The sequence below is a fragment of the Musca autumnalis genome, unplaced genomic scaffold (genome assembly GCF_047663935.1).
Source record: "Musca autumnalis isolate F117 unplaced genomic scaffold, ASM4766393v1 scaffold_5, whole genome shotgun sequence".
NCBI classification, from domain to species: Eukaryota; Metazoa; Arthropoda; class Insecta; order Diptera; family Muscidae; genus Musca; species Musca autumnalis.
The window spans coordinates 96,212,138-96,239,372 of record NW_027412088.1 but is presented as its reverse complement, the minus strand read 5'-3'; the positions used below and the strand labels follow the sequence as shown (position 1 = coordinate 96,239,372).

Here is a 27,235-nt window from a genome sequence, read left to right as displayed (position 1 = left end):
CGTGGCAAATAATTAATTGTTATTTTTGTTATTGTGTTTTATTTTTGTTTGTTTTTGTTTTGTTCTATACGGAATTGCAACTTCTTAACGGTTACGCGGCTCATTAACCAATCATCACTCGCTCTCTACCACATCCACCCAACCACATCCACCTGAAAAAAATCATTCTAAACGAAACCACATTCACGCAGAGGCCATTGTTAAAATTGTCGGATTACGTTATCATTATTTTACGGTCCCCTGGAATGTCTTTGATTTTCTGTTGGTATTGGCCTCGATTTTTGGCATTTTGATGGAAGACATCATGATTGATTTACCGATTAGTCCTACTCTGTTGCGAGTAGTTAGAGTATTTCGAATTGGCCGTATATTGAGATTGATCAAAGCTGCCAAAGGCATACGCAAGCTTTTGTTTGCATTGGTAGTGTCCCTGCCAGCCCTATTCAATATTGGAGCTTTATTGGGTCTAATCACATTTATATACGCCATATTAGGCATGTCGTTATTTGGACATGTTAAGCTACAAGGTGCTCTAGATGATATGGTGAACTTCCAGACATTTGGCCGCAGCATGCAATTGTTGTTTCGTTTGATGACATCGGCTGGGTGGAATGATGTACTGGAATCGTTGATGATACAGCCACCGGATTGTGATCCACATTTTAATCGACAGACGAATGGAGACTGTGGCCATCCACTGTTGGCCATAACCTACTTTACGAGTTTCATTATAATTAGCTATATGATTGTCATAAATATGTACATTGCCATTATTTTGGAAAATTTCAATCAAGCCCATCAGGAGGAAGAAATTGGTATAGTGGAGGATGACTTGGAAATGTTCTATATCAGATGGTCTAAGTAAGGCTCCTAATCCATACCAGATATTTCTTCCAACGATCATAACCTCAACTCTCTCTCTCTTTTCTCTCTTTTTCTTTCTGTTTCTCTACCCTCCCCAAAATTTCTATTTCTCCCACATCTCTCGCTATCGCTGTGTAACTATTCCCTCCAACACCTCAACACCCTACACTAAAAATGAATAACAACAACTACAACAACATTTAGATATGATCCCCATGCAACACAGTTTATACACTTTGCACAACTTTCCGATTTTATTGCTTCTTTGGATCCTCCATTGGGTATATCCAAGCCCAATACCGTGGCACTGGTCTCTTTTAATTTACCCATTTCGAAGGGTAATAAAATCCACTGTTTAGATATTTTACATGCTTTGGTCAAACATGTTTTGGGTCATGTTGAAGAAACGGATAACTTTAAACAGTTGCAAGAACAAATGGATGTTAAATTCAAGAAGCAATTCCCAACTCGCAAGGAATTGGAAATTGTTTCTTCAACACGGATTTGGAAGAGACAAGAGAAAGCTGCCAAGACCATACAGAATGCCTGGAGGGAATATCAAAGGTGCGCGTCTCATAATTATGCTATGATAACAATTATATGTGTCTTAACATTCGAAAACATCACGATCCTGATTCTGATACTGTTTTTGTATTTGTGTGTGTGTCCATGTGTTTGTTTTCGTTTCGTTTCTTCTTCTTTTTTTCTCCTACATTACGTTTATCCGTTTCCTGTCTCTGTAACTGTGTTCCTTCGTATATGTGCACTTTGATCTCCCCCACTCTCAACAACCAAAACAACTACAACATCAACAACACACAAACCCACAGAAGAAAGAAGGAAAAGGAGCGTTCCAATTCGGGGGATAGTGCAACACAGACCTCAAGTCCAGGTGGCTGGCAAGCCCGTTTGTCGTCGTTGAATTTCTTTCATTTGCAGGCAAGTAGACAAAAACCACAAACAAAACCACACAGGTAGGGTCCATACACAATATAATTTTCTCTCTTATCAAACAACTAAAACAACAGCAACCCATACTCTAACCAAACACAAGTAATGTCTGTGCATAGGGACTTGTGTTTTTTTTTTTGTTCAATCAAAGAGAGAGTATCCTGCTGAGCTAATTATCCTATTGCAAGTAGGGCTCCAATGCTGAGAGATAGTTTTGTGTCTCGGTATTTTTGTTGAGCCCCACTGTTACTCAGTCACTTGAGGCATAATACACACCCATTTACATATGTCATTGTTAACATCCGTTTCGGTTAATGAGAGACATGTGTTCTGCCCAATGAAATGAAAACCAAGATGTGTCTCCGGTGCTGAAAATGAAAATAGAGAGTAAATATTTTCCTTTTGGAAAATGTTTCTCATTTTATAATTTATGCTTATTCTACTCAGTTATTGAGAGATATTTTTCTTCGTACGGATTAATATATCTCAATTCGAAGAGGGGAAACTCTTTCGTGTTTTGACAGATATAGCAAATGAGAAAATAATTATGAAAATATCTTTTATTTGCAACGCTATTTTTATACTTACATATATTTTATTATTAAATCTAATTTTTTATCTTGAGTGTAAAACAAGGCTGGGCATAGGGAGTAAAGGGGCATTTGGCATGTAGCCTTTTCATACTCCTTGTCTAGATGCCTTGATGTAAAACAAATACATTGGCTTAATATGGGAAATACTATTCCATAAGTTTATGATAATAGGTCGCCAGTGACAATACTACTTTAATTTTTAATTTTTTTTTAAATCCTTTAATGTAAATACAAATTTTTATTATTTATAACATACTTATTGTTTTTGCATGAAAATTTATTTACTACTAGTGCTTCACCTTTAGAATTTATATTTTTAAAATTATATATTAGATATTATGTTTTGTAGAATATTCTATAGTTATACAAATTCTATAAAAATAGACTCGTTTCGACTATTCTTGATAAGAAACACTGAAGGTAATTATAATGAGTTGATCATTACCAAGGTTAAGTAATATTGTTACACATTTAAATATAGTTTTAATTTATATATTCGTATTAATAATTTGAAATAGTTTTGCAATAGATCCTTAGAGACGTTGTCACAATGTCAGGAAAGATCTGTTCAATTTCATTAGTAAAAGGTAATATTTAAAAAATGTAAATAATCTTCAGATTTAAATATATAAACTTTCAGATTTAAGGACAAAAAATTGTATTTTTTTTCAAAATAGTGTAGTCGCTGGTTTAAAATTTTATTAAACAAAATTTATTTATTAGTGGGCAAATTTGTCAGTGCTAGTGCTTACCAAGGGGTAAGACACAGAATACTACAGTTTTGGATTTAGTCACAGAACTTACTCTTTCCCGTGGAAGTTTCGTCCACCCCGGAACCGGTTTTAGCATTACTTCGGGGTGGTTTCCTATTGACTACGTCAGTCCCATCTGTATTATGTGCCTGCGTCCAGGCTTCCGCCTGTTTCTCTATTTTGTTCAGCCGCCTCTATGTCTCGTTTTTTGGATCGAAGAACTTCTTCGCAGTACTTCTTTACAGCTCGCCAGATGCTTATATCGCTTGTCATTTTGACTATTAAGTTCTCCTGGGTTACTTCTCCTATCTGGGCTTCGAGTTCTGACCGCTTCTCACTCCATTTGGAGCAGTAGAAAAGTGTGTGCTCAGCGTCGTCGATATGAGCTTCTTCTTCGTATATGCAATTAGGAGAACTGCGTTTGCCTATGTTGTGTAAATATTTCATGAAATAGCCATGACCTGTGAGCATTTGGGTTAGGTAGTAGTCTACTTCCCCAGTTTTTCTTTTCACCCATAGTTCGAGGTCTGTCCATCTGCCTTTTCTCTCAGCTTCCCGGCTACAACTCCGGCTATGACGAGGACTGGGGTTCGGGAGACTGTGCGGTATGCAGACGTGTTCCGTAATGCGGACGTTCTCTGGACTGCAAGAAGTGAGTTAGCCCTTTTCTTCCACTTCATTGTATCGCCCCATATTTCGCGTACTCGTTTCCATCAACAGACGTCGTTTGTTTTGTGTTGGGCCTCCGATGTTTGCCATTAAACGGCTGAGTTGCGCTGTTATTTTCGCCGCTTTTGTGGTGACATGCTGTATTTGATCTGAGAATGTCATCTTGGAGTCTAACCTTATGCCTAGATAATTAATACTTGGGTTCGTATTAAGTATCAGGTCGCCGACATTGAAAGCGATATCAGTCGGTATGTGTCGTCTTGTGAGAAGAAGTATCTCCGTTTTATGGGTAGCTAAGCTGAGACCGTGAGTGTCTAGTCAGCTTTTAGTTCTGATCATGACTTGTCTTATCTTGCGTTCTGCTTCCTCTGTATCTCTGGCGCTTATGACAGCGGCTATATCGTCAGCATAGCCCACCAGGAACGTATCTTGGGGCATTTCTATTTTCAGTATGTCATCGTAGCTTATGTTCCATAAATCCGGGCCAAGGATAGAGCCCTGCGCTGCTCCAGATGTGATTTCAACATTTCTCTGTCCTTCTGTTGTGTTGTAAATCAGTTCCCTGTTGTTTAGGTAATCAGCTAGGATGCGTTTCAGGTATGCTGGTACTTTGAATTTTAGTTCCAGTGTATCTAGCGTGGCTAGTATTATCAGCGGTCTGCTATGGTGTGACCTGTGTGACCTCACTCAGGGCACCAACTGACCTCACTCAGGGCACTACCTGGTCTGAAGCCGTGTTGTCTGCTCGATAACCCTCCTCTATCAGCAATTGCTTTTTCCAACCTCGGTTTCAACAGTCTTTCGAGTAACTTCCCTGCCGTATCAAGCATACACAGTGGTCTATAAGCTGATGGGGAGTCCGGGTCGCCTTTGCCTTTGCTTATCAGTACCAGTTGCTGGGTTTTCCAGATGTTGGGGAATTTCCCTTGCACTAAGCATGCGTTGTATGTGTCGAGGAGTAGTTCTGGGCGGTTAGTAGCTATTTCCTTCATATTTCCAATGTATACGTGACCAGATCAAACAAGTAAGAACGGCATTAAGTTCGGCAAGGCCGAACATTTTATATCCTCCACCATGAACTGTATTGAAGTAAATAGGAACAATTAGTTTCCGTTTCGTTTCCTTTTATTCCTTGCAGAAGCAGAATATCTGAACTGATAATACCAATATTTACAATTTTTCGGATCGAATTTTGTATCCTCTGGCAATACGCAGAATATCTGAACTGATAATACCAATATTTACAATATTTCGGATCGAATTTTGTATCCTCTGGCAATACACAGATCAAACAAGTAAGAACGGCATTAAGTTCGGCCAGGCCGAACTTTTTATATCCTCCACCATGAACTGTATTGAAGTAAATAGGAACAATAAGTTTCCGTTTCGTTTCCTTTTATTCCTTGCAGTAGCAGAATATCTGAACTTATAATACCAATATTTACAATTTTTCGGATCGAATTTCGTATCCTCTGGTACAATATTGAATTACATCAATTTCGAAAATTCGAAAATTTGTCAAAAAGAAAAACCCGAAATACATAACATTTGGCAATAACGGCTAGACTTAAACCGGGATATGTGTGGATAGTATTTTTGAGAGTAGATTTTGTATCTTCTGGGAACACAAAATACGAATTAACAACCAATTCGGTAGAAAAATGTGACTAAAAACTACAAAAAATATAAGATGGGAGCTATACAAAAACGTGAGTCTATACTGTCTGATTTTTGCAAGGGATGCACTATGGGCTCAATGACAGGTTTCTGAGGCAAAAGGTCTATTTTTCAAGTCATATATTTGAATAAAGTAGAAAGCGGAAAAACATTTCAACCTGGCAACGCTTCATGATCAAAAATAGTACATCTTATGTCGGAAATACATCCAACGTTTGAGTAAAGTTTGGCTTCATTTCTGGTATATGAATAAAAGAAAAGTGCAACCAAGTTCGATTTTTTCTTTATTCTTATACCAGAAATGAAGCCAAACTTTACTTAAACGTTGGTTGTGTTTCAGGCTTTATATTGTAAAATTTTATGTGTGCATTTTTGTTTAGTTTATATGTTTTTTGGAATAGAACTCTCGGTAGCGCGACGTATCCGCGAAACTATATGTATGTGGTAGAAGGTAAAATTGAGTACTACATGTGTAAAATAAATTTATCCGCTTATGGCCACGAGAACTTATAGAAACCTATTAATAGACAGGGTGACATTTAAAAATTTGGATATTTTTAAGTTTTGGGCTGGACTGGGAGTGGAACTTGTCAATGTGACACAAGTTGCAAACTTTATAGTAATCTTATTCGAGTTATACCAAACATTGAAATCTTTTCCTTTGGAATCGCATTTTAACTAACCCTTTAGGGTAGAATAGGATGCAGTCCAATTTGCAACCAAAGCACGTGTTTTGATGCAGTGCTTTGGATCGAATTTAAATGCACTCTTCGGAATGTGTTTTTATGCAGTTCAAAGATGCAATAAAAATGCAAGCCATTGCAAACGTTCCCAAAATAATAAAAAGAATTTTTTGTTTGTTTAAAACAAGAATAATAAGAAATTTATTACATTAACACAGATTATGAAGTTTCTTCATTAAATTCAATTGCAACTTCATCTGCTAAAGGGGTTCTCATATTGTCTTCCCATCACCAGTTGAGATTTCGACAAGTACTCCAACAGCATTTCATTATGAAATTTTCTTCTCGTGAGTTACCGTTAAAATGTTCCCAACTTTTGATTGTATTTTTTATTTTATATAAAAATTTTAGAAATTGATGTGCACTTTTTCTATCTTTGAAACAATTCTGCAGTTGTAGGTATCTACAAATTGGCTTGCTTGTGCTAGTGATATCTAAGCAACTGCTTGTAAAATGTATCAAACGGAGGGAAAAAGGTTCACGACTCCCTTGAACTGCATCCGGATGCAATTTAAATATGAGAAATGGATGTCAACCGTTGGATCGCATCCAAATGCTGTTAAAATGTAAGGAATTGGAGTGCCTTTTTTACTACTCCGATTGAACTGCATCCAGATGCTGTTAAAATGTGATGAAAGGATGTCATTCATTGGATCGTATCCGAATGCGGTTAAATGTAAGGAATGAAGTGCCTCTTTCACACCTCCCTTTGAACTGCATGAAAACATGCCGTGAAAGAACCAGTCTACATTGCACTACCTCCAATTTATTTTGCTGGGTATCTAAATTGATCAGAACCAAATTTTCCAGACGTGATTCTAAATTGAACAGGATTTACCACATTTTAAAGCGATCGGATGCAAATTGTGACCTTTGTGCGGCTTAAATATAAAATCGGATAAGATCGGATGAAACATATATCTGAAAGCTATATCTATATCTGAACCGATCCCTACCAAATTTTCTAGATGTATTTATATTTATGCTCATTTTAAACATCGGAACGAAGTTTGAAAGGTGCAGCTGCTTCCAGTGACTTGTTGCCTCAAAAAAACTTTCATTGAGCCCACAGTGGGGTGTCTCAATCAAGTCACTGTAAAAAACACAACACATGATCGTATGTCAAACTTTCAGTACGTTCAGGCTAAAAGCTGCCCAACTTTCCAAAAAATGTCAAATGGCGTCTGGCAACAGTACATTTTGCCGAGGCCGCAAACTTTTCTAGTTCTCCACGTACCCTCTGCCTTTAAGATAACGAGGATGTATACACTTTCATAAGGCCAAAATATACCACATAGAAATAATGGTTTTAGACTCCAAGTATGTTTGTAAGAAATCCCTTTCAGACAATTAGGAGTCGATTTAGCTATGTCCGTCAGTCTGTCTGGCTGGAGCACAAACAAGTGTTTTTCGTAATAGTTTGTCCAAACTTAGTTTAAGCTCGAAGATGGGCCATGTCGGTCCACTACTTAGGACAGAAGTTCAAAACTTTTCGCTAAAATTGTGCACACTGTAACTCTCGAAGGCAGTAACCGATTATGTCCATACCTTGCACATCGTAAAATTTTTACTCAACATAAATCTTGTTTGAATATGGAATATGTTGGTCCATTCCTTCGGTTCCCTCCCACATAAAATTTCGGAAAAGTTCAGTTTAAGACCTCCTCCCGAATCGCTTTCTCAAGTTTCAAAGCCCTTAGTACGAGTGTTTTCAGGAGAAAAGTCATGCTTCCTGAGAAAATGATCCGAAAGCAGTAAAAAAACCTTTACGGCCAGCGTGTAGAGGCCGGTGCTCACGACAACTCTCGAATCGGATACTGTGTTGGTCAAAACTTATCATATTTTAATCGGTCCACTTCTTCCAAATTATTCGCTAAAATGGGACTCGTGATATCTCATAAATTAAGTTCGAAAGTGGGCCATATCGGTCCACTCCTAAGGGTACCTCCCCACAAAAGTTAAACATTTTTGTTTAAGTGCCAATCAAGGACTGTTCGAGAATCCTTTGGACATTTTTACCGAAAGTACTCTTTGTGGTCCTGTTTACGGCGATATTATTTTTTTACGGGGGCAAGTCCATGCTACCTAATAGTCCAAAAACTCTAAATAATACGATGACCAGCTGAAATGACTGGTGGGCGCGATATCTATCGAAAGGAATGACTCCGAAATTAAGGTCCACTTCCAAAATGCACAACGAGACACATCCAGGAACATCCATCGCAACGTAAAGTCGATACGTAAAAATTCCCAAAACCCCCTGAATACATAATTTTTGGGGTATGTTGTCGATGTTCTATCTGTCCATAGATGATAGTTTCAATTCACACGGACTGAGGGTTTATCTCTGATACTTTTCTACTTGTTATTATACCCTCCATCACAAGATGGAAAAGTTGTAAGGGGTTTTTAACAGTTTTCTGGTCATTTTCATATGCAGTGTGGACTTGCTCCTGAAAAAATGTAATAGAGGCTTCGAAGACAGCCTGTTGCAGAAAATCAGAACGATTCGTGAAGGGGTCTTAAACTGGACATTTCCGTAATTTTATGTTGAGGTACGATATATTCCACATTCCAATCTAATCTATGTCTTGTAGAAATTTTACGATGTGCAAGGTATGGACCAAATCGGTTACTGCCTTCGGGAGTTATATTGCGTACAATTTTAGCAAATCTTTCTGAACTTTTGTGGGAGAGGTATCCGAAATAGTGTACCGACATGGCCCATCTTCTGACTTAAACTAAGCTTGGACAGAATATTTCGAAGGCCAAGTTTTGATATAGTACCCAAAGAACTGTACCGCTCCATTTGTGGTATCTTCAGGTTTTAGCCTCAGTATCACACTGCATTGACTTACCTTTCGAATTAAATCTTCGTTGGGAGCATTATATATTCCCCTAGAAATTGTTGCTATATGTCCACGTTTTGATATAGTCCAATAGAACGGTACCACCCTACTATCATTTCAAGGTTTTAGCCACATTGCCACACCGAAACTGCCGAAATTTGGTATTTAGTTTTCGCTGGGGTATAGAACATTAATGCTGAGAATTGTCGGAGCAGATTCTCGATTTTATGGAAGCTATTAAAAGTTGTGCCCTGCCGAACTTAACAGAGTTGTCATCATGTGTAGAATAAAACTGAACTACGTGTGATGGATGATGTAGTACTTTAACACACTCTTCTCGTATCAGTCCTTAAGGCCTCAGCACATACGGTCCGTTGTGTTACACTTTGTCAAACGCGTTGTCCCAAAAAAGTTAAATTATGTTTAACATAAAACTTGACATCACTTACACTTTTTCCATGTGGTTGTTGTAACGCGACACTCGACGCACCGTATGTGCCCAGCGCTTTAGACATTCATGACGGATACAGGCTGTTCTTTGTCTTTTCGCAACATCTGATTTGGATCATTTATTGCATATTTTATATTACTTATAGAAATGTAGTCCGAAATCAATTGCATTAATGATTCTACAAGGAGTTTGGTAAAAATATGAATCCGAGAAACATGTGTTTTCCTGTCGTTTTAATTTTACCCTCAGTATTTATGCTAAACCTCATCGAAATAATAGTTTTAGACCCCAAGTATGTTTGGACGAAATCTGTTTCAGAAAATTTGTATTTGATATAGCCATGTCCGCCCGTCTGTCTGGCTGGCTGGAGCGCACGATAAGTTCGAAAATGTTCGGAACATTTGTGCGCACGATAATTCTTGAAGGGAGTAACCAATTTGGCCCATACTTGTACATCATGAAATCTCTACCAGACTTAGATGAGGTTCCAATAGGGACACAATCTGTCCAGTCTATCGGGTACCTCCCACACCAAATTTCGGAAAAGTTCAGTTTAGTACCTGCTCTTGAATCACTTTGATTTTTGTATTCACTGCCTCCCATACGGCGGTACAAGTTTCATCCGAGGCAAGTCTATTCTTCCTGAGAAAATAGCCTGAAAGTTGCAAAAACCCCTATGACATCGTGTGATAGTGATTGGAGCGCAAGATAACTCTTAAACGGATCTGTTCAAAAATATTCGGAAAAATTGTGGCACCATAACTCTTGAATGGAGTGACCGATTTGGTCCATACTTAACACATCCTAATATATCTACCAGATTTATATCAGGTTCGAATATGGACTATATTTGTGGACTCCTTCGGGTACCTCCCACACAAAAATTCGGATAAGTTCACTTTTAGACTTGCTCTCAAATGACTTTGATTTTTGTTGAAGCAACTTGCATTCGCTGCCTCCATTACGACGGTAAAAGCCTTTTCAGGGGCAAGACCATACTTCTTGAGCAAATAGCCCGAATGGTGTAAAAAACCCCTATGGCACCATATGTAGTGGTTGGTCCAAAATTTGGGATTTGTCATATTTTGTCCAAACTAAGTTTCAGTTCGAAGATGGACAATGCCGGTACACAAGTTCCGTTACTTCCCCCCAATATTTGAAAATTTCACTAAAATGGCATGCATGATATCTCTCGATATGGCCCATATCGGTCCTTTCCTTGGGGAAGCTCCCCCACAAAATTCAATATTTGTATCTAAGTGCAGTTTTGGTTCTGTTTGAAGATCCTTTGGAAATGAATACCGATGCTGTTCCTGTGGTCCTGTTTGCAGCGATATTATGTTTTTGGTGGACAAGTCCATGCTTCCTGGCATACTGGTCCAAAGTTATACAATGACCCACTGAAATGACGAGTGGGCGCGATATCTATTGAAAAGATATGACTCCCAAAATAAGATCCACTTCCATAATGGCCTACCTCGGTACATTCCTTCAAGTATCTCCTCCGCAACACTTTTGAACTTTAATCCTAATCCACATTTTTGTCGGCAAATTCAAATGTCAAAAATGGACCACAAAATTCTGAAAAGACCTTAAACACATTCGATCTGTCCGTAGATGAAAGTTTCAAAAAATCGCCGCACAGTGGTTCAGAATCGTTTCTTCCTGGTCAAAACTCTGTAACTTTTGAACGGGATATTTTCATAATTCTTTTTTTTTTGTTCGACAGATAACATAATCAGCTTTCCGGTGCTTTAAAAAACACTCGATTTCGATGCAGTAGTTGCAGAGGGATTCAAGGTCAAAGTTAAAAATTTGAGTTTTTTCATATTTTGCATCATAATAAGAGTGTTTTAGAGTTTTTCATAAATTCTAACTGCGCACCACACGGTGCGCCTTAACTAACTTTAAATGAAAGGTGCTTCCACCTGGGATTTTTTGCGGATTCTGAAACTACAATGTTCATAGATGAGAAAAAAAATTGCCGGGGGGATTTTCAAATAAATCACATTTTAGGGTTTTTTATGTTTTCACTATTTTGCTTGGAAACCGTAAGTCCTATCGGTATAGGATTGGAGAACATATTGTAGCTGTGAAAATTCTCTGCAAGATGGACCTTTATGATATTTTCGTAGGTTTTACCGTTTTTGAGTTATAGAAGTTCAAACTGGGAGAATTATAGTTTTATAAGCAGGCGAAACAGGCATTGCATTGTCCCAGTTTGAACTTCTATACCTCAAAAACGGTAAAACCTACGAAAATATCATAAAGGTCAATCTTGTAGAGAATTTTCACAGCTACAATATGTTCTCTAATCCCGATTTATTTAAAAGGGCCTCTGGCGATTTTTTTTTGCTTTTTGATTATTCTCATCTATGAACATTGTAGTTTCAGAATCCGCAAAAACTTCCCAGGTGTAAGCACCTTGTATTAGGGGATCTTTACTGGGCATAAAAACATCGTTCCCGATTTAAGCTTAGCGTTACTACATGGCAAAAATGACAGAAACGCTAAGGGTTGTTGGACTTCAAAATAATTGAAATTTTTGGGCGTCAACGCAAATCTTAAAACAATTTGTTATGTTTTTGGCTTTAGATATTTATAATGGTCATTCTATTCTAAGGTAAATTAAATATAATTTTTAATAAGTACATTGTAGAATATTATTGTTATAATTTTGTTTGCTTGCTGTTGCTTTTTAGAAAAAATAAAAAAAATAAAAAAACGCCAACAACAAAAAATATTTAGAGTAATAGAAGAAGGCCTATGCTCTTCGTAATGCACGGAAAGGGTGATACTTTGTTGGGAATACAATTATCCTGAATAGCATCAGGGAGTAGAATTCTCCGAGCTGTGTTGAATACGAATTTTAAAAATTTTTTATTAACATTATTTTTGGTATATTCTTTAGGTTTCACGACGTGGTACACAGTGCTCCAGTCGTGCCTCATCACGTAAATCTTCTCGAGCTTCGGATGCTTCTGATATCAGTGAATTGGCAGGACCATGGCTGAATTTACCCCTGATGTTGGTTTCCGGTGCCGATGATGTGGTCAAGGATATCAAACAACAAAGTGAAGAAATGGGCAAGCGGTATTTATGCAATTTATGAAATAATATTTTACAATTTGAATTTAATTTTGTTTTTTCCTTTCGGTTTTCATTATTGTTATTTGAAAATATTACAATTTTTGACGAAATCTTAATAATTATGTCTCTCTGTGTGTGTCTGTGTGTTTTTTTGTAATAATTAATTTTGGTTTCCTCTTTATTTTAATAAATATTTATATGAATGTGTGTTTTTTGTGTTTATTTAATTTGTATTTTTTCTTTTGAATTCTTAAAAACCATTCCCAAATAAATTTTATACGAAATTAGAACAATTTTTAGAATTTCCTCATGTTTATCCCTGAATTATGAGTCCATACTCTCCGAAATGGTTAACAGCATACTAAGCGATGATTCACAAGCAAATGATTTGAATTTTTTTGAAAATTTCAATGATTGTAAACAAAGAGGTAATTGAAAGAAAATTAAATAATCATTTTCTAATTATTTTTCAAAATCACTACTACAAATAAAACTACTACTACTACAACTACAGCTATTCACATTCTCAGATACTTGTATTTAAAAACTCAGACTTGTTTTTTTGAATCCAAAATACCTATCTTACCTACACTTGTAGTTCAAAAACACTATTTCTCCTTTATAAACAAACAACAAAGATTGAACGCTAACAAAATCAACAACAAAGCCAACAACAACAAACTTGCTCTTTCATCATACGATCTACCTACAGACTATGCAAATTCCTTTCCTTACATTCTTACGCCGCCAATTGGTTAGCAACTCAAATTAAAATCTAAAGAAAAAAAATTTCAAACATTTTGTAAGAAACGTGCATTGCTCACCTCAAAACCTATAATTGGTCAGCAAAGTTTTTGTAACAAAATTTCAAAAAAAAGCTTAACTATTTCTTTCTGTGTATAGAAACAATCAAACAAACAAAAACATACATAAATTAGGAGTTGAAATTGTTTTTAATTATTTTATTTAGTTCTATTTTAAAGTAGTTATCTTCAACTTAGAAAAAACAACAACAATTACAATCATTAAATGCTTCTGTAGTTAATTCGAAAGTATTCTCAATGACAGCAGTAGTTAAACCAAAAAACATTCGAAAGATTTCAGAACAAAATTTCATCACAGTTTCCATAGAATATCATCAATATTCGATTCAATTTGTGACCTGACACTGTTTGTAAATCTTGACACCCTTCTAAGCTCCCATTTGTTATCCTTAAAAAAAAACAAATCTTTATATTGATTTTCATTATTTTTGTTGTTGCTGTTCTTTATTTTGTTATTTAACATTTCATTTCAAATTTATGGTATATGGTTATTATTGTTGTGTATTCTACTGTCCAAAAAATCAAACAAAAGAGAGCAAGAGAAAGAAGAGAATGAATTCCAAGGAATTTGTCCATGTTTTCCTTCTTAACGATCTTCAAAATGAATTTTCGTAGATTTTAACTATCGGAAAATTCATTTTGAATATTGTTAAGCGCGAAAACCCAAACAACGATTGCAAAATATGGTGTGCTATTTAAAAACAAAATATAAGTATATGACGTGGTGAGTTTGAAATAAAACAGTGGTGAAATGAATGTTTGTACTTAAATATTGTGCAGTATTTTCTTTTTGATTAATTTTTGAATTTAATTTTAAAATATCTAAATTAAAATATGAGCTTACATTACTGTATACAAATATTCTTTAATTTTTCTTGAATCTTTAATTTCCATTCAGAGTTAAATATATTCCTTCATTTCGAGCAAAAAATGTATTAATTAAATCTTCAAGAAGTGAATGATGAAGAATATCGTTTAATTTTGATATTGATAGCTTACCATTTTTTTGTTATACGAACAACGAAAGAAAATGAATTTTAGCTATACTTAATTATACCCTACACCACTATGTGGAAAGGGTATTATAAGTTTGTTTTGGTAAAAGTTCATGTAACACCGCGAAATATTCGTCGGAGACCCCCAATGTGGTATACCAATCTTCATAACTCGACGAGATAAAGCGATTTTGAGATATGTGTACGTCCGTCCGTCCGTCTGTCCATTATAAATTGTAATCAAACTCCAGGTCGCAATTATAGACCGATCGTCACGAAATTTTGCATGGAGGTCGGGTTCAGACCAGAATAGATCTCTATTTTTGTTGGAGATGATCGTGAAATATTTAGCGGGTGAAATGGACCAAAAACATAATTTTGAGCCAATTTCGTAGCGGCTCTGTTGGTAAGTGTATATGGCAAAGAAGTAGCTTGCAATGTAAGATGCTGATCAGATAATACCTAAAAGTTTAAATGGACCAGAACTTTTGTGTGAAAATTGTGAAAATTTTTAATAAACAGCTTATATCTTTGTTCTAGAAAGACAGATTCTTCCCTCGTGAGTTATATTTGGAAGACGATCTCTTGACCTTTGCACTGATGTCGATTACGTTGATGTACGTGATCAGATAACAGAGCTACAGCCTAATATATCTAGTTTTTTTGATTGTAGTGTAGTAATTAACACTCTAGAGGTCGCAATTATAACTCAATGGTAGAAGAAAAGCGGGTGACAAAAGTAATGGTCTACTTTTGTATGAAAAGCATAAAAATGTTATTTTTGGTCCATATTTTAATTCCTGGAGGGCATATACCCACAAAGTAGCCTACATATGGAATAATAACTACTGACCTTTCCCCTGATGCAAATGGCAATAATGTGTCTGCTAGATAACGGGCCTTCTGCCTAATATATAATGGGTTTTGTGTAGAGAACCACAAGTTCTTCCCATACTACAAATTGTCTCTATCATGACAGAGAATTTTTCAGTTCAGTTGTCCAATTGGATTTTTTTATACAAATATTGCAGCATGGTGTCGCTTCGCCAACTATTTTATACCCTCAGCCTTTGAAGTCTAGCTGGCTGGTGCGCCCGATAACTCTCGAACGGATCTACCGATTAGAACCAAATTTTATACTTCGTAATATTTTGTCGAAACTTTGTTTAAGTTCGAATGTAGGCTATGTCGGTCCACACCTACCCCAAAAAAGTTCAATATTGTTTTCGAAAAATTGTGTGAACGATAACTGGCGAAGTGAGCAATCGATTTGCTCCAAACTTTCAATATATTATTATTCCTTCCAGATATAGATCGGATAAGACTATGTCGGTCCACACCTTAAGGTACTTCCCGCACAAAATTCGGAAAAGGGAACTTTAAGAGTCCTCTCGAATCGTTTTGAATTTTTTTCAGCAGATTGTACATGCGCCGCAAATCCGCAAGATAACTCTCAATGGGATTTTCTGCAGTTTGAGGACCCGTATCGGATATATTTGATTTTTTTTTTTTGAAGAAGTTTATTTTCACGGTCCCTATTCTGGTCCCTTTTCCGGGATAAGTCATACTTCCTGAGATAATAGTCCAGAAGTTCCAAAAACCCCAGCCGGCTCCAACTTAAATTACAAATCTAAAAAATAATTCTCAAACTTTTCCAAAGCTCAGAAGTTAGTTTACTAAAATTGATGTGGTATATTACGATACCTACAGATTCCACGTATTTTGAAGCACACTCGTGTTACAAAATAAATATATTTTTATACGGCAGCTGACTTATACTATCTTCTTTGGTGTGTAATTGAATATGTAATTGAATATATGCCCGCAATGAAGTATTTTCGAAGCATATGTGACGTACAAGTGCACAATTTTTGGAGGATAGATCTTCAATAAACTCAAAATTTTCCCAATTATCAAATATACCAAATTACATGGTATACAATGAACGGAAATAAGCAAAACGATTCCCGTACCAATCACACAAAGCCACAAACTTTTCAGTTTCTCTGAATCGTTTCATTCTCACAACCAAAACAAAAACACAAACTTTTCAATGTAAAAAGATAGAAACCGTACGATTGCTGAATTGTAACTTCGGATATGCTTTGCCGAGTTGTTTCATTCACCACCGAAACAAAAAGTATTTTTGGGAAACGTTTCCCGTGCGTATTGTCAATGACACACTCAGGCACACGCACATGTCATTGCTTAACAACCCTATAAGTTAGAATCAGCATACCACAGTGAATTTTATCAACCACCAAACGTTTTTGATTTATTCACCTTTGTTTAGTACTATTCCGTTTTCTATCTGCTCTTGTGGAGTTGAGTACTTTTCGCTTTTCGTTTTGTTTGCACTCACGAATGTAATCAAAACAAAACTAAACAGCTAGCTCGGCCAACGTGGGTTATGTTTCGTTTTGTATTGTTCCTATGGAAAATACGAAACGAAACGATTGGAAATGTTATTTAAAGTATTTTTACGTACGCTGATGGTATATGAAGAAAGGACAAAATTGTTTAGTTTTCCATTAAAAAAAATTAAAATTTTTTTAAGCTACATGAAAGATTTTTGGTACATAGATTGGGAAAAAATCCCATTCTTAAATCTGTTCGAGATACTAATTTTGGTTGTTGCGCGCAAAAGATATGGCGGTTTCAATTCTGATAAAAAGAAAAAAATCTTTAAAAGACTCTAATCATTATATTGAGAAACTCTCTTAATTAGGGGCTCCCTACGTAATATATGATTACTGAGGCCCCATAACATTAGTGAAAAAGTTTTAAGTTTTCGCGGAAATTGAGAAAGAGTTAAAAAAATTGGTACTTTGCAACTTGTTATACCCTCAGCATTTATGCTAACGAGGGTATATACACTTTCATACGGGCAAAATGTGCCTCATCGAAATAATGGTTTTAGACTCCGAGTATGTTTGGACGAAATGTGTTTCAGACAATTTGGAGTCGATTGAGCAATGTCCGTCCGTCTGTCTGTCTGTCTGGCTGGCTGGAGCGCACGATAACTCTCGAAGGGATGAACCGATTCGGTTCAAATTTTGGCTTTCGTAATATTTTGTCCAAACTTAGTTTAAGTTCGAAGATGAGCTATATCGGTCCACTCCTTCCGGTACCTCCCCCACAAAAGTTCGAAAATGTTCGGAAAATTTGTGCGCACGATAACTCTTGAAGGGAGTAACCGATTTGGTCCATACTTTGCCCATCGTGGAGCGTGTACCAGACTTAGATCAGGTTTTAATAAGGACTCAATTGGTCCACTCCGTCGGGTACCTCCCACACAAAAATTTGGAAAAGTTCAGTTTAGGACCATCTCTCGAATCGCTTTGATTTTTGCTTTAGCAACTTGTTTTCACTGCCCTCCATACGACGGTATAAGTTTCATCAGGGGCAAGTCCATACTTCCTGAGAAAATAGCCTGAAAGTTGCAAAAAAACCTTAGACACCGTGTGAGGAGGTTGGAGGGCAAAATAACTCTCGAACAGGTCTGCCGATTCGGTCCAAAGTTTGGCCTTAGTAATATTTTGTCCAAACATAGTTTAAGTTCGAAGATAAGCCATATCGGTCCACTCCTTCAGGTACGTCCCCCTAAAAGTTCAGATATAGATCAGGTTCAAATATGGACCATATTTGTCAACTCCATCCGGTACCTTCCACACAAAATTTCGGATACAAGTTCACTTTAAGACCTGCTTTCGAATCACTTTGATTTTTGTTGAAGCAACTTGCATTCGCTGCGTCAATTGCGATGGTAAAAGTTGTTTCAGGGGCAAGTCCATACTTCTTGAGCAAACATCCCTGAAGTTGTAAAAACCCCTATGATAACATATGTAGTGGCTGGAGATCCATTCTTTTTAGTGTCTCCTCCGCAAAACTTTTGATCTTTAATCCTAATCAACATTTTTGTCAGTTCAAACGCCCAAAATTCTTAAAACTCACTAACTGCATGCGTTTTTTTGTGAAAAAAATTGTTTCAATATACACAGGCTGAGGGTATATCTCTGTCGGCAAAGCCGACTGATACTTTTTTACTTGTTTTAATAAAATTCAAGCTGTTTACGCATCCTAAAAATATTTAAAAAAATATGTACGTAATCTAAACATCGCGATGATTCAAATGAAACCAAAACTATACAAATCCGTTTAATGGTTTGCATATTATAGCAAAAACAAAAAGATATATTGAGAAAATTTATAAAATTTTTGTAAGAGAAAATATTTATTAAAATTTATTTTGTGAGTTAGTTGAAAAAATGTAGGAAAAATTTGTCGGAGTTATTCTTCTATTTTAGAGAAATTTCACGCAAAAAATCGAATTTTGTATTCTAATCACTTCTCGAATACACACTAACATCTAGCGGAAGATATGGATATCGTTCAAATAAATGTTGGTTTCCTTTAAATGGGTTATAATCTTGAAATAAAACTGTATCGAGTAATGTGCTTTTTGAAATGCGTGTAAATCGCGAAATCCTCAAAATCAGGTGATGCGCATGCGGTTTCCCGATACAACGAATTGTTTTCTTTTCCTTTGAATACATTTAACAAGATTTATTTTGGCGGCTACGATGTAGCATAGTCTACAGTTTAGTGTGCAAAAAACTGTATAATGCTTATCATTTGCACAAGGTGCATACACTTTTTATGCGCATCCGATTTCACTATCATCCATAAAAAAATACATCGATCTAAACATATTTCGATAAAATCCATCAAGAACCGTGGATGTAGCATCACACACTATTTTTGGGATAAATCGGATAAATCTCCCATGGCACTAAATTTTTTAAACCACTGTTTTCGCAAAAACTCGAGTGATGTGTCAGTTTCTTCATTGAAAAGGAAACGATCCACAGAAAACGCGATTTAATCCGCGATATTTTCAAAAACATTTTTCGCACATTTTTCAATTTTTGCAGTAGCCATTTCCGCCGTTCTAGTATATGGATTTTTACGATCTGTGATTCATATGATCCGGATCGTCGAAAAACTAAAATATCGCGGGGTACCAGCACACTCAAACGATATTGTAAATACTGTACCCAAAAAATAGGTTTTTTAGAAAAAATATCGCACTAAATTTTGGCCTTTGGCAGTAGATTACTCTGCTGCTGTGTGGGCTACATACTCAATATACATATCAGATTATGCGAAATCACGAGTTCTTTAATCCTATAATTAGTTTTTCGAAATATCCGAATGCGCGTCCCAGTTACATAAAAAATACAAAAAACACCTGAAATCCGGCTTCAAAATGTCAGCATCCATAAAAGGTGGATGCAGTGGACATTTTGGAAAGTGATACATTAGAAGTGTAATCTTCATTTTGTATTCTCCTACTTTTACTTTGGACAGGTGTCCGTCATTTGAATGGTTTAATCAGAAATCGAATAGCAATGTAAAAAACCTGTTTAGCTTCAACGTGTTTTTACCTGTTTTTTCCTTTACGCGGTCGTAACTACCACGTAAATTAAATTTTTTTGCTAAATTTTGAGCTTTGTACAAAAGCATCTAAATTAATCCAGCAATAGTCGTACTTACTGGTAAACTACAATAGATCGCGTATTATAATAGTGCAAACCTTGGCTTCATTGAACCTAAAAAATTTTGACTTTTCCTCATATATCGTCTGCTCCGTCGGAAAAGGTCGTAAATCCCTTTCAATAAATGTTTCAGGAGGAAGAAAAAACATTCCAGCGCTTTCTGTATTAAAGATTTTATTATGGTGGTAAAGGCAGTGTTTTTCGTTTATTTATTCCGCTTCAATACCTGTACTTTGTTTAATAAAATTCCGTCGCGTTTGAGAGATAATTGGATGTCTTTGGACTTACGACCTTTTCCTTGTACAGTTTTGTATTTTTGTAGGGACTTACGGCCTTTTCTTACAATTTACGGACGTTTTTAAAATAAAATATTTATACTTTACATAACAATGTGGAAAGGGTATTGTAAGTTTGTTTTGCCCAATATTCGTGTAACATCGCGAAGTATTCGTCGTCTTGACGAGATAAAGCGATCTAGCTATGTGTGTCCGTCCATCCATTAACAATTGTAATAAAACTACAAGCCTCAATTTTGGACCGATCGCCACGACATTTTCTGGAGAGGTCGGGTTCCGACCAGAAGTGACCCCATTAGATGTCGGTTATGATCGAAAGGTGTAAAATGGACCAAACCCACAATTTTTACCCGACTTTGTAGTTGTCCTGTAGATCGCAGTAATATTCCGATCGGAGCAAAATTTTAAGAATGATTTGAGTTTAAGGCGAATTATTAGCGGGTTTAATGGACCAAAACTTTTGTGTGAAATCTTATATGTAAAAGACAATGTGTGTATGTTTGTATGTTCCGCATAGACTTGAAAACGGCTGAACCAATTTTTTTGAAAATTTCAGAGAATATACAAGGAACAACCGAGGTGAAAATAGGCTTTATATTTTTTAATTTCGGAGGGGGCGGGGGCTTGCCCTATTTTTCAAAAAACGCTTTTTTTGTAAAAGTTTTAAAGTATCGGTCAGAAAATTAATTTGCGAGGCAACGGTTGTTGAATCTCCAACCCTAAGTACTTATTCCATGTAATTTTCAGATTATGCACAGGGATGTCCCTTGGTTTAAGTAGGCTATATATGTATTTTGTTGAATTTCGGAGGAGCGGGTTACACCTGTGCCCTATTTTTTAAATGCGCTATATATAAAACTTACGAACGATTCCGTTTCCCCAATCCTGGGTACATATTTAAGCAATAAGACCCGACCAGAGTAAAATTCGAAGTCGGTATAACCATGACCGTCTGTCCGTCTTTTGAAATTAAGATACAGCTCGCAATTTTTAAGATAGATCTTCGTGATTTGGTATAGAAGTTTCTATTACTTCTAGGATGTTTGGTATTGACGTCATCAGAGCTCATCATCAGAATCACCCTTAAACCATAGGGAACTAGACCCATGAAAACATTTTCTAATTCCATTCCAAATTCATACTGCTCTTTGTTAGCAAAAATCATGATGCCGTCTTAGTTTAATATCATTTCAAAATGTTAGAATCATTTAATAATATAAACATTGCACTTACCCGTCCGTTAGAAGGTATTACTTTATTGAATTCAGAATACAAACTAATCTCGTTATGTGAATAAATGTCCCTCGAGAAACCACAAATGACCAGTTGATAAAGTTAAGTAAGATACACGACAGTAAAAACAGTAAAATTTTTGATTTTTTTTAATTTTTCAATATAGGAGGTATTTGAACACATACAGCATCCTAATTTGTATCAATGAAAAGGCCAGAAGTCCATATTTCATAATCAGTTCGCTTATAGGGGAAAATAGATTTCAAATGTAAATTTGCGTTGCAATATAGAAATTATCACATTTTTGTTCAAAAGTTTGGTCCACAGGCTCCGCCAAATATCATCCGATTATCATCCAAAAGTGTAGGCTAGTTCTTTACATTGTACCCCAACCTTGGATGACGTTAAACATTATATATGAACTACATTAGCTGTAGTATTCTTTTAAAGTATACATTTTCCTGTGGACTTACGACCTTTTCGTACTCAAATTTGTACGTTTTGTGGACTTACGACCTTTTCCGACAAGGGCAAAACATATAGAAAAACGCCACATACTACCATTTTCTTTATATCATACGACGTGTTTTGACTTGTACTATCATCCTGTAACAAAAACGCGATTTCCAAAAAAAGTGGACTTACGACCTTTTCCGACGGAGCAGACGATATATTTATTTATTTTAGGTGTGTTCCAAAAAGGAACCTGATATTCAAAGACAATTTGAAGATGTAGCAGGAGGGGCTAATCAATGTGAATTTTCCAATTTTCGAATATTTTTTAGAAATGTATAATTTATATATTTTTCCACAAACATCCCAGTAAAGACAAGGGAGGCTTCTCTTATATCAATGGATTCATATTAAGTTATTGATATGTGACCAAGTTTTCATCGCTGAGTCCGAATGGCGTGTCCTAAGTTGCCACTGGTAGAGACGTTTTTCATGGCTGAAATACTCATGGGTATTTTGCCAACGTTGACAATTTGATGGGAATCGAACCCGGACATTCAGCGTGCAAGACGGTTGTACATAGCTAATTCCTACATGTTGTGGTGTAGGGTATCACATGGTCGGCCCCGTCCGACTATAGCCTTTGCTTACTTGTTTTTTATTGATATTGAACTGACTCTATGAGTTGAAACTTACTTTAAAATATCAACGCGTCACATTAAAAGGATATGAATTCACGAAGACAAGTCTATAACGTCCTTCTAAATGTCTATCTAAATCTTTTAATTACTCTAGAGTTTATAATTATTGTTGGGTTTCCATGAAAAGTGGAATATTTTTAGGACTTATCCAATGTACTTGTTTTTGTGGCTAAGAAGGTTTAGTATTCAAGAGTAAAAAAACCAAAGTGATACAGCACTAAATCGCTGATCAATTTTAATCCTCTGTTTTAGTAAAAAAAAACCTATTCGTTTCACATGAATTGTCAAATTTTGCAGAGTAAAAATTTTCGAGTAAATCGACTTAACGCAAATATAGAGCGCGGATTTTTAAAAAAAGAATTCTTAACCATATATGGAACGCGTCTACATGGCATCTAGGAGCTAAGCTATGGATGCCCTCCACGATAAAATACTCTGAGCTAATATGGAATTATTAGTTTTCTTTCTGTTGCTAACGTACCTATGCACACAATTTTAACTGGAGAAGTCACTTGACCACTAGAAACCCAAATTATAGCCAATTCGGTCAGAACATGTACTTAAAAACTTCAAAATACCGAAAATCGGAAGGTACCGTCATATGGGGGCACAAGAAAACGTGGACCTATGCCCACAATTTATGGTGGTGAAGTTTCTTGGCCATTGGAAACCCTAAATGCCAAACTATAGCTAATTGGGGCAGAACATGTAGCTAAAAACGTCAAAATACCGGAAATCGGGCGGTACCGCTATATGGGGCTATAAGAAAACGTGGACTTATGTCCATAATTTTTGGTAGAGAAGTTTTTTGCTCACTGGGAACCTTAAATGTCAAATTATAGCTAGTTCAGTCTGAAAATGTGGCTAAAACGTCAAAATATCTGTAATCGGGCGGTACCGTTATATGGGGGATATACCAAATCGTCGATCAATATAGCCCATCTTCGAACTTGTTCTAAGCTCAGACCAAAAACACATGTGTACGAAATTTCAGCCGTGTAGCTCAACTCATTCGGAAGATAGCGTGATTACAACAGACGGACAGGCGGACGGACGGACGGACATGGCTAAATCGACTTAGAATTTTACGCTGATCAAGAATATATTATTTCGATGAGTTGCAAACGGAGGGTTGGACGAATTTTAAGTGGGACATGCCCTGAGTAACTGGATAAATCGTAAGCTAACAAAAAGGTGGATAATCTGCGTGCTGCATGCGGTAACCATAAGAGACAAAGTTGTTCAAGGAACTCAACAGGAGAATCTTATCTCCTCTCTTGTGGGTTATTATCATAAATAGTCTATTAAGGTCTTAATAGACCCAGTCCTTTATGCAGACGACGTTGTAATAGGTTAGGTTAGGTTTGGGGATATGCAGCCACTAACTTGTGATTGCGTCACTCGGAGACCTTTCGGTCCATTGTGATCATACAGTGGAAAAAAGAGGAAAATGCTCTAAAGAAAAGAGGAGATGGAAAAGGGAGGAGAGAGGGAAGAAATAAAAAGAGGAAGTTATTAAAAAGTAAGGAACAAATAAATTACAATAAAGTTTAAGAGGGGAGGAATAGTTTTAGAGGAGGAAAAAAGTTTTATTTTGATGGTAGGCAGAATATTTGAAACATCCAGCCACTTCAGATTTTTGATGATGTTGTAGATCACAGCAGGTTCCACAGTTGAGTAGAAAGTTAGACACGGTGGAAAGTGAACACCTACTAACCTATGTCGTCTACCAGCCACGGCTGGACAACGACACAGGAGGTGCTCGATCGTCTCCAACTCCTCCTCATCCTCACAGAGTCTGCAGTAGTCTGTAACATCGTCATCCCATTTGATGGTAAGGGCCCTGATATAGCAGTGTCCAGTGATGACTCCCGTCGTTACTCTAACTTCAGCTTTACTCAGGTTCAACAGAGAGTTTGTTCTTTTGACTGACAGAGACGGCCATATGGATCTTGCCACAATGCACCTAGGTTCATTATGCCACAATACACTGGCTCTTTCGTCAGAGAAGGCTTCAATTTTTTGGAAGAAATAACAAATGGGTGGTTTGATGGAGTCAGCGATAGCTAGATCTGTAGACTGCGATCCTCGTCTAGCTAATTCATCTGCTCTTTCATTACCCAGATAGTCGCGGTGTCCTGGTACCCAGCATAGCCGAAAGCTGTTAGTTAGCGTTGATGTTGCAGGATTTGATGGCTTTAAGAGCCGCTTGACTATCCACAAAGATAGTCACCGGTTCAAAGATTACTGCAACCAAACTTTTTATCAATTCCGCTGCCTTCCAAATCGCGAAGATTTCAGCCTGGAAGACACTACAGTTGCTGTCTAGCCTGTAGGTGTACTCAAGAGATATCCTTTCACAGTAGACGCTAGCCCCGGTACCTCCCTCCAGACCGTCCAGAGGGGGGTTACTGCGGTTCCAGTCGTCTCTACTAGGTATAACGACGTCTATATCGTCAAATGTCAGCACTGGTGATATATAGTCGCTCAGTTTCCCGCGTTGGTTCACATTTATACCTGATTCGTTCAGGATACATCCATGCCCATAGGCACAACCGCGCCAGAGATCCTGTTCATGCAGCCGTAGGGCACTGCGAGTTGCCTGACACTTAATGCTAAGACTCAGTGGTTTTAAGTTCAGCATTGCGTTCAGAGCAGCCTGTGGTGTGCTCCTGGTGGCTCCAGTTATGAGAATCGAGGCAGCTCTTTGCACCTTGTCAAGCCTACTGGATGTCGATTTTTCGCGCAGTGAGTGCCACCAAACAAGAGAACCATAGAATAAGATGGGTGTAACCACGGTGTTATACAACCAGTGTATAATCGATGGGTTTAGACCCCAACTTTTCCCAATAGAATTCTTACATGAATAAAGTGCAATCAATCCTCTCTTCGCCCGCTCCTCAGCATTCCTGTTCCATCGCAATTGACAGTCCAGGATTGTGCCAAGGTACTTTGCCTCGGGCGAGAGCTGAAGCTGCACTCCATCCAGTGTTGGTGGTACAAATACGCCGAGCTTACGCTTTCTCGTGAACATTACCAGTTCTGTCTTGGTTGGGTTTACTCCAAGGCTATTGGCCTTAGCCCAGCGCGACTGTGTCGATAATGCTCCCTGCATATGGTTGACGGAAACTTACCTGAAATTAGTAGCACTACGTCGTCCGCATAGGCAACAACTTGATTGTCCAGATCAGTCAAAATATTGTTTATTACAATTAGCCACAGTAACGGTGAGAGCACCCCTCCTTGAGGGGTGCCTCTAGTTACTGTTTTCCTAATTTTTGTCTCCCCAATGCTGGAGTTTATAATTCTGCTTTCTAGCATATTATTTATCCAACAAGTTAGAGGTTCAGGTGTGTTAACTTTCTTAAGTGAGAGTTTTATGGACTCAAGTTCTACGTTGTTAAAAGCTCCTTCTTTGTCTACAAAGGCAGCCAAGGTAAAGTTTGAGTTTTCCATATTCCTCTCAATGAAGCCAACCACCTCATGCAAGGCAGACTCCACAGATTTCCCTTTGATATAGGCGTGCTGTGAGTTGCTTATAAAGGCGGTGTCCACATGGCTCCGTATCTCCAGATCGATCAGTCTTTCGAGAGTCTTAAGGAGAAAGGATGATAAACTGATGGGTCTGTAGTCCTTTGGTGCAGAGTGACTAGGTTTTCTCGCTTTGGGAATGTAAGTAACTTTTACCTCTTTCCACAGACCCGGTACATACGAGAGAGTCAAACACGCCCTATAGATTTCCTCCAGGATTTGATATAAACGTGGCGATGCAAATTGAAGTATGGCCGGCGTTATACCATCCGGTCCAGGTGACTTATATGGCTTGAAAGTGTTGACAGCCCATTTAATCTTATTTCTGTTAACCACCTTGTCAATGAGATCCGAATCCATAGGCTCTTGAATTTGGAAGTCGTCACATTCACTATTGACGGTGTCCGCATCCTTACAGCCTGGGAAGTGGGTTTCTGCCAAGAGGTTAAGAGTCTCAGTAGCAGAGTCTGTCCACGCACCATCATGCTTCTTGATACTTCCGATGGATTTAGGGTCCTTGGAGAGTAATCTTCGAAACCTAGCTGCGTCGTTGACTCCTTCTATTGACTCACAGGAATTAACCCAAGATTTTTTCTTAGCTCGCGTGATCTCACTCTTTTATATATTGAAACTCAACTTGTAGGAGTCCCAATCAATGTCGAGTTTAGTCTCATGCGCCCTGTTATATAGTCGCCTGGTGGTTTTTCTAAGCTCGCCAAGTTCCTTGTTCCACCACACGGGCTGAGATTTCTTCCCAGGATAGGTTAGTGGACAGGTTTCCTTAGGGCAACGGAGAAGAACGTCTGTAAGATTATTTACAGTCCCATTAAGATCCTCAACTGCTTCTATATTAATATTAAGAGTAGGTTGAGAACTCATTTGTTCCGTGTACTTATCCCAGTTTGTTCTTCGCGGGTTCCTATAACGAATTTGGCGACCTCCGCCCAAAAACACATCAAAGGATATCTTTATATGATCCGAGAAGGAACATTCTTTAGATACCCT

At 37.2% G+C, this 27,235-nt stretch overlaps 1 protein-coding gene across 1 annotated transcript in view; it reads left to right on the top strand.

Annotated features, from left to right (window-relative positions):
* NaCP60E (Na channel protein 60E) overlaps positions 1 to 27,235 on the top strand; it is an 898,928-nt gene that overhangs the window by 851,896 nt on the left and 19,797 nt on the right. Inside the window, exons 25-29 of the mRNA XM_073956139.1 lie at positions 192 to 861; positions 1,069 to 1,428; positions 1,695 to 1,803; positions 12,461 to 12,642; positions 12,940 to 13,067. Coding sequence (XP_073812240.1) covers positions 192 to 861; positions 1,069 to 1,428; positions 1,695 to 1,803; positions 12,461 to 12,642; positions 12,940 to 13,067 — 1,449 coding nt within the window. The remainder of the gene's footprint in view (positions 1 to 191; positions 862 to 1,068; positions 1,429 to 1,694; positions 1,804 to 12,460; positions 12,643 to 12,939; positions 13,068 to 27,235) is intronic.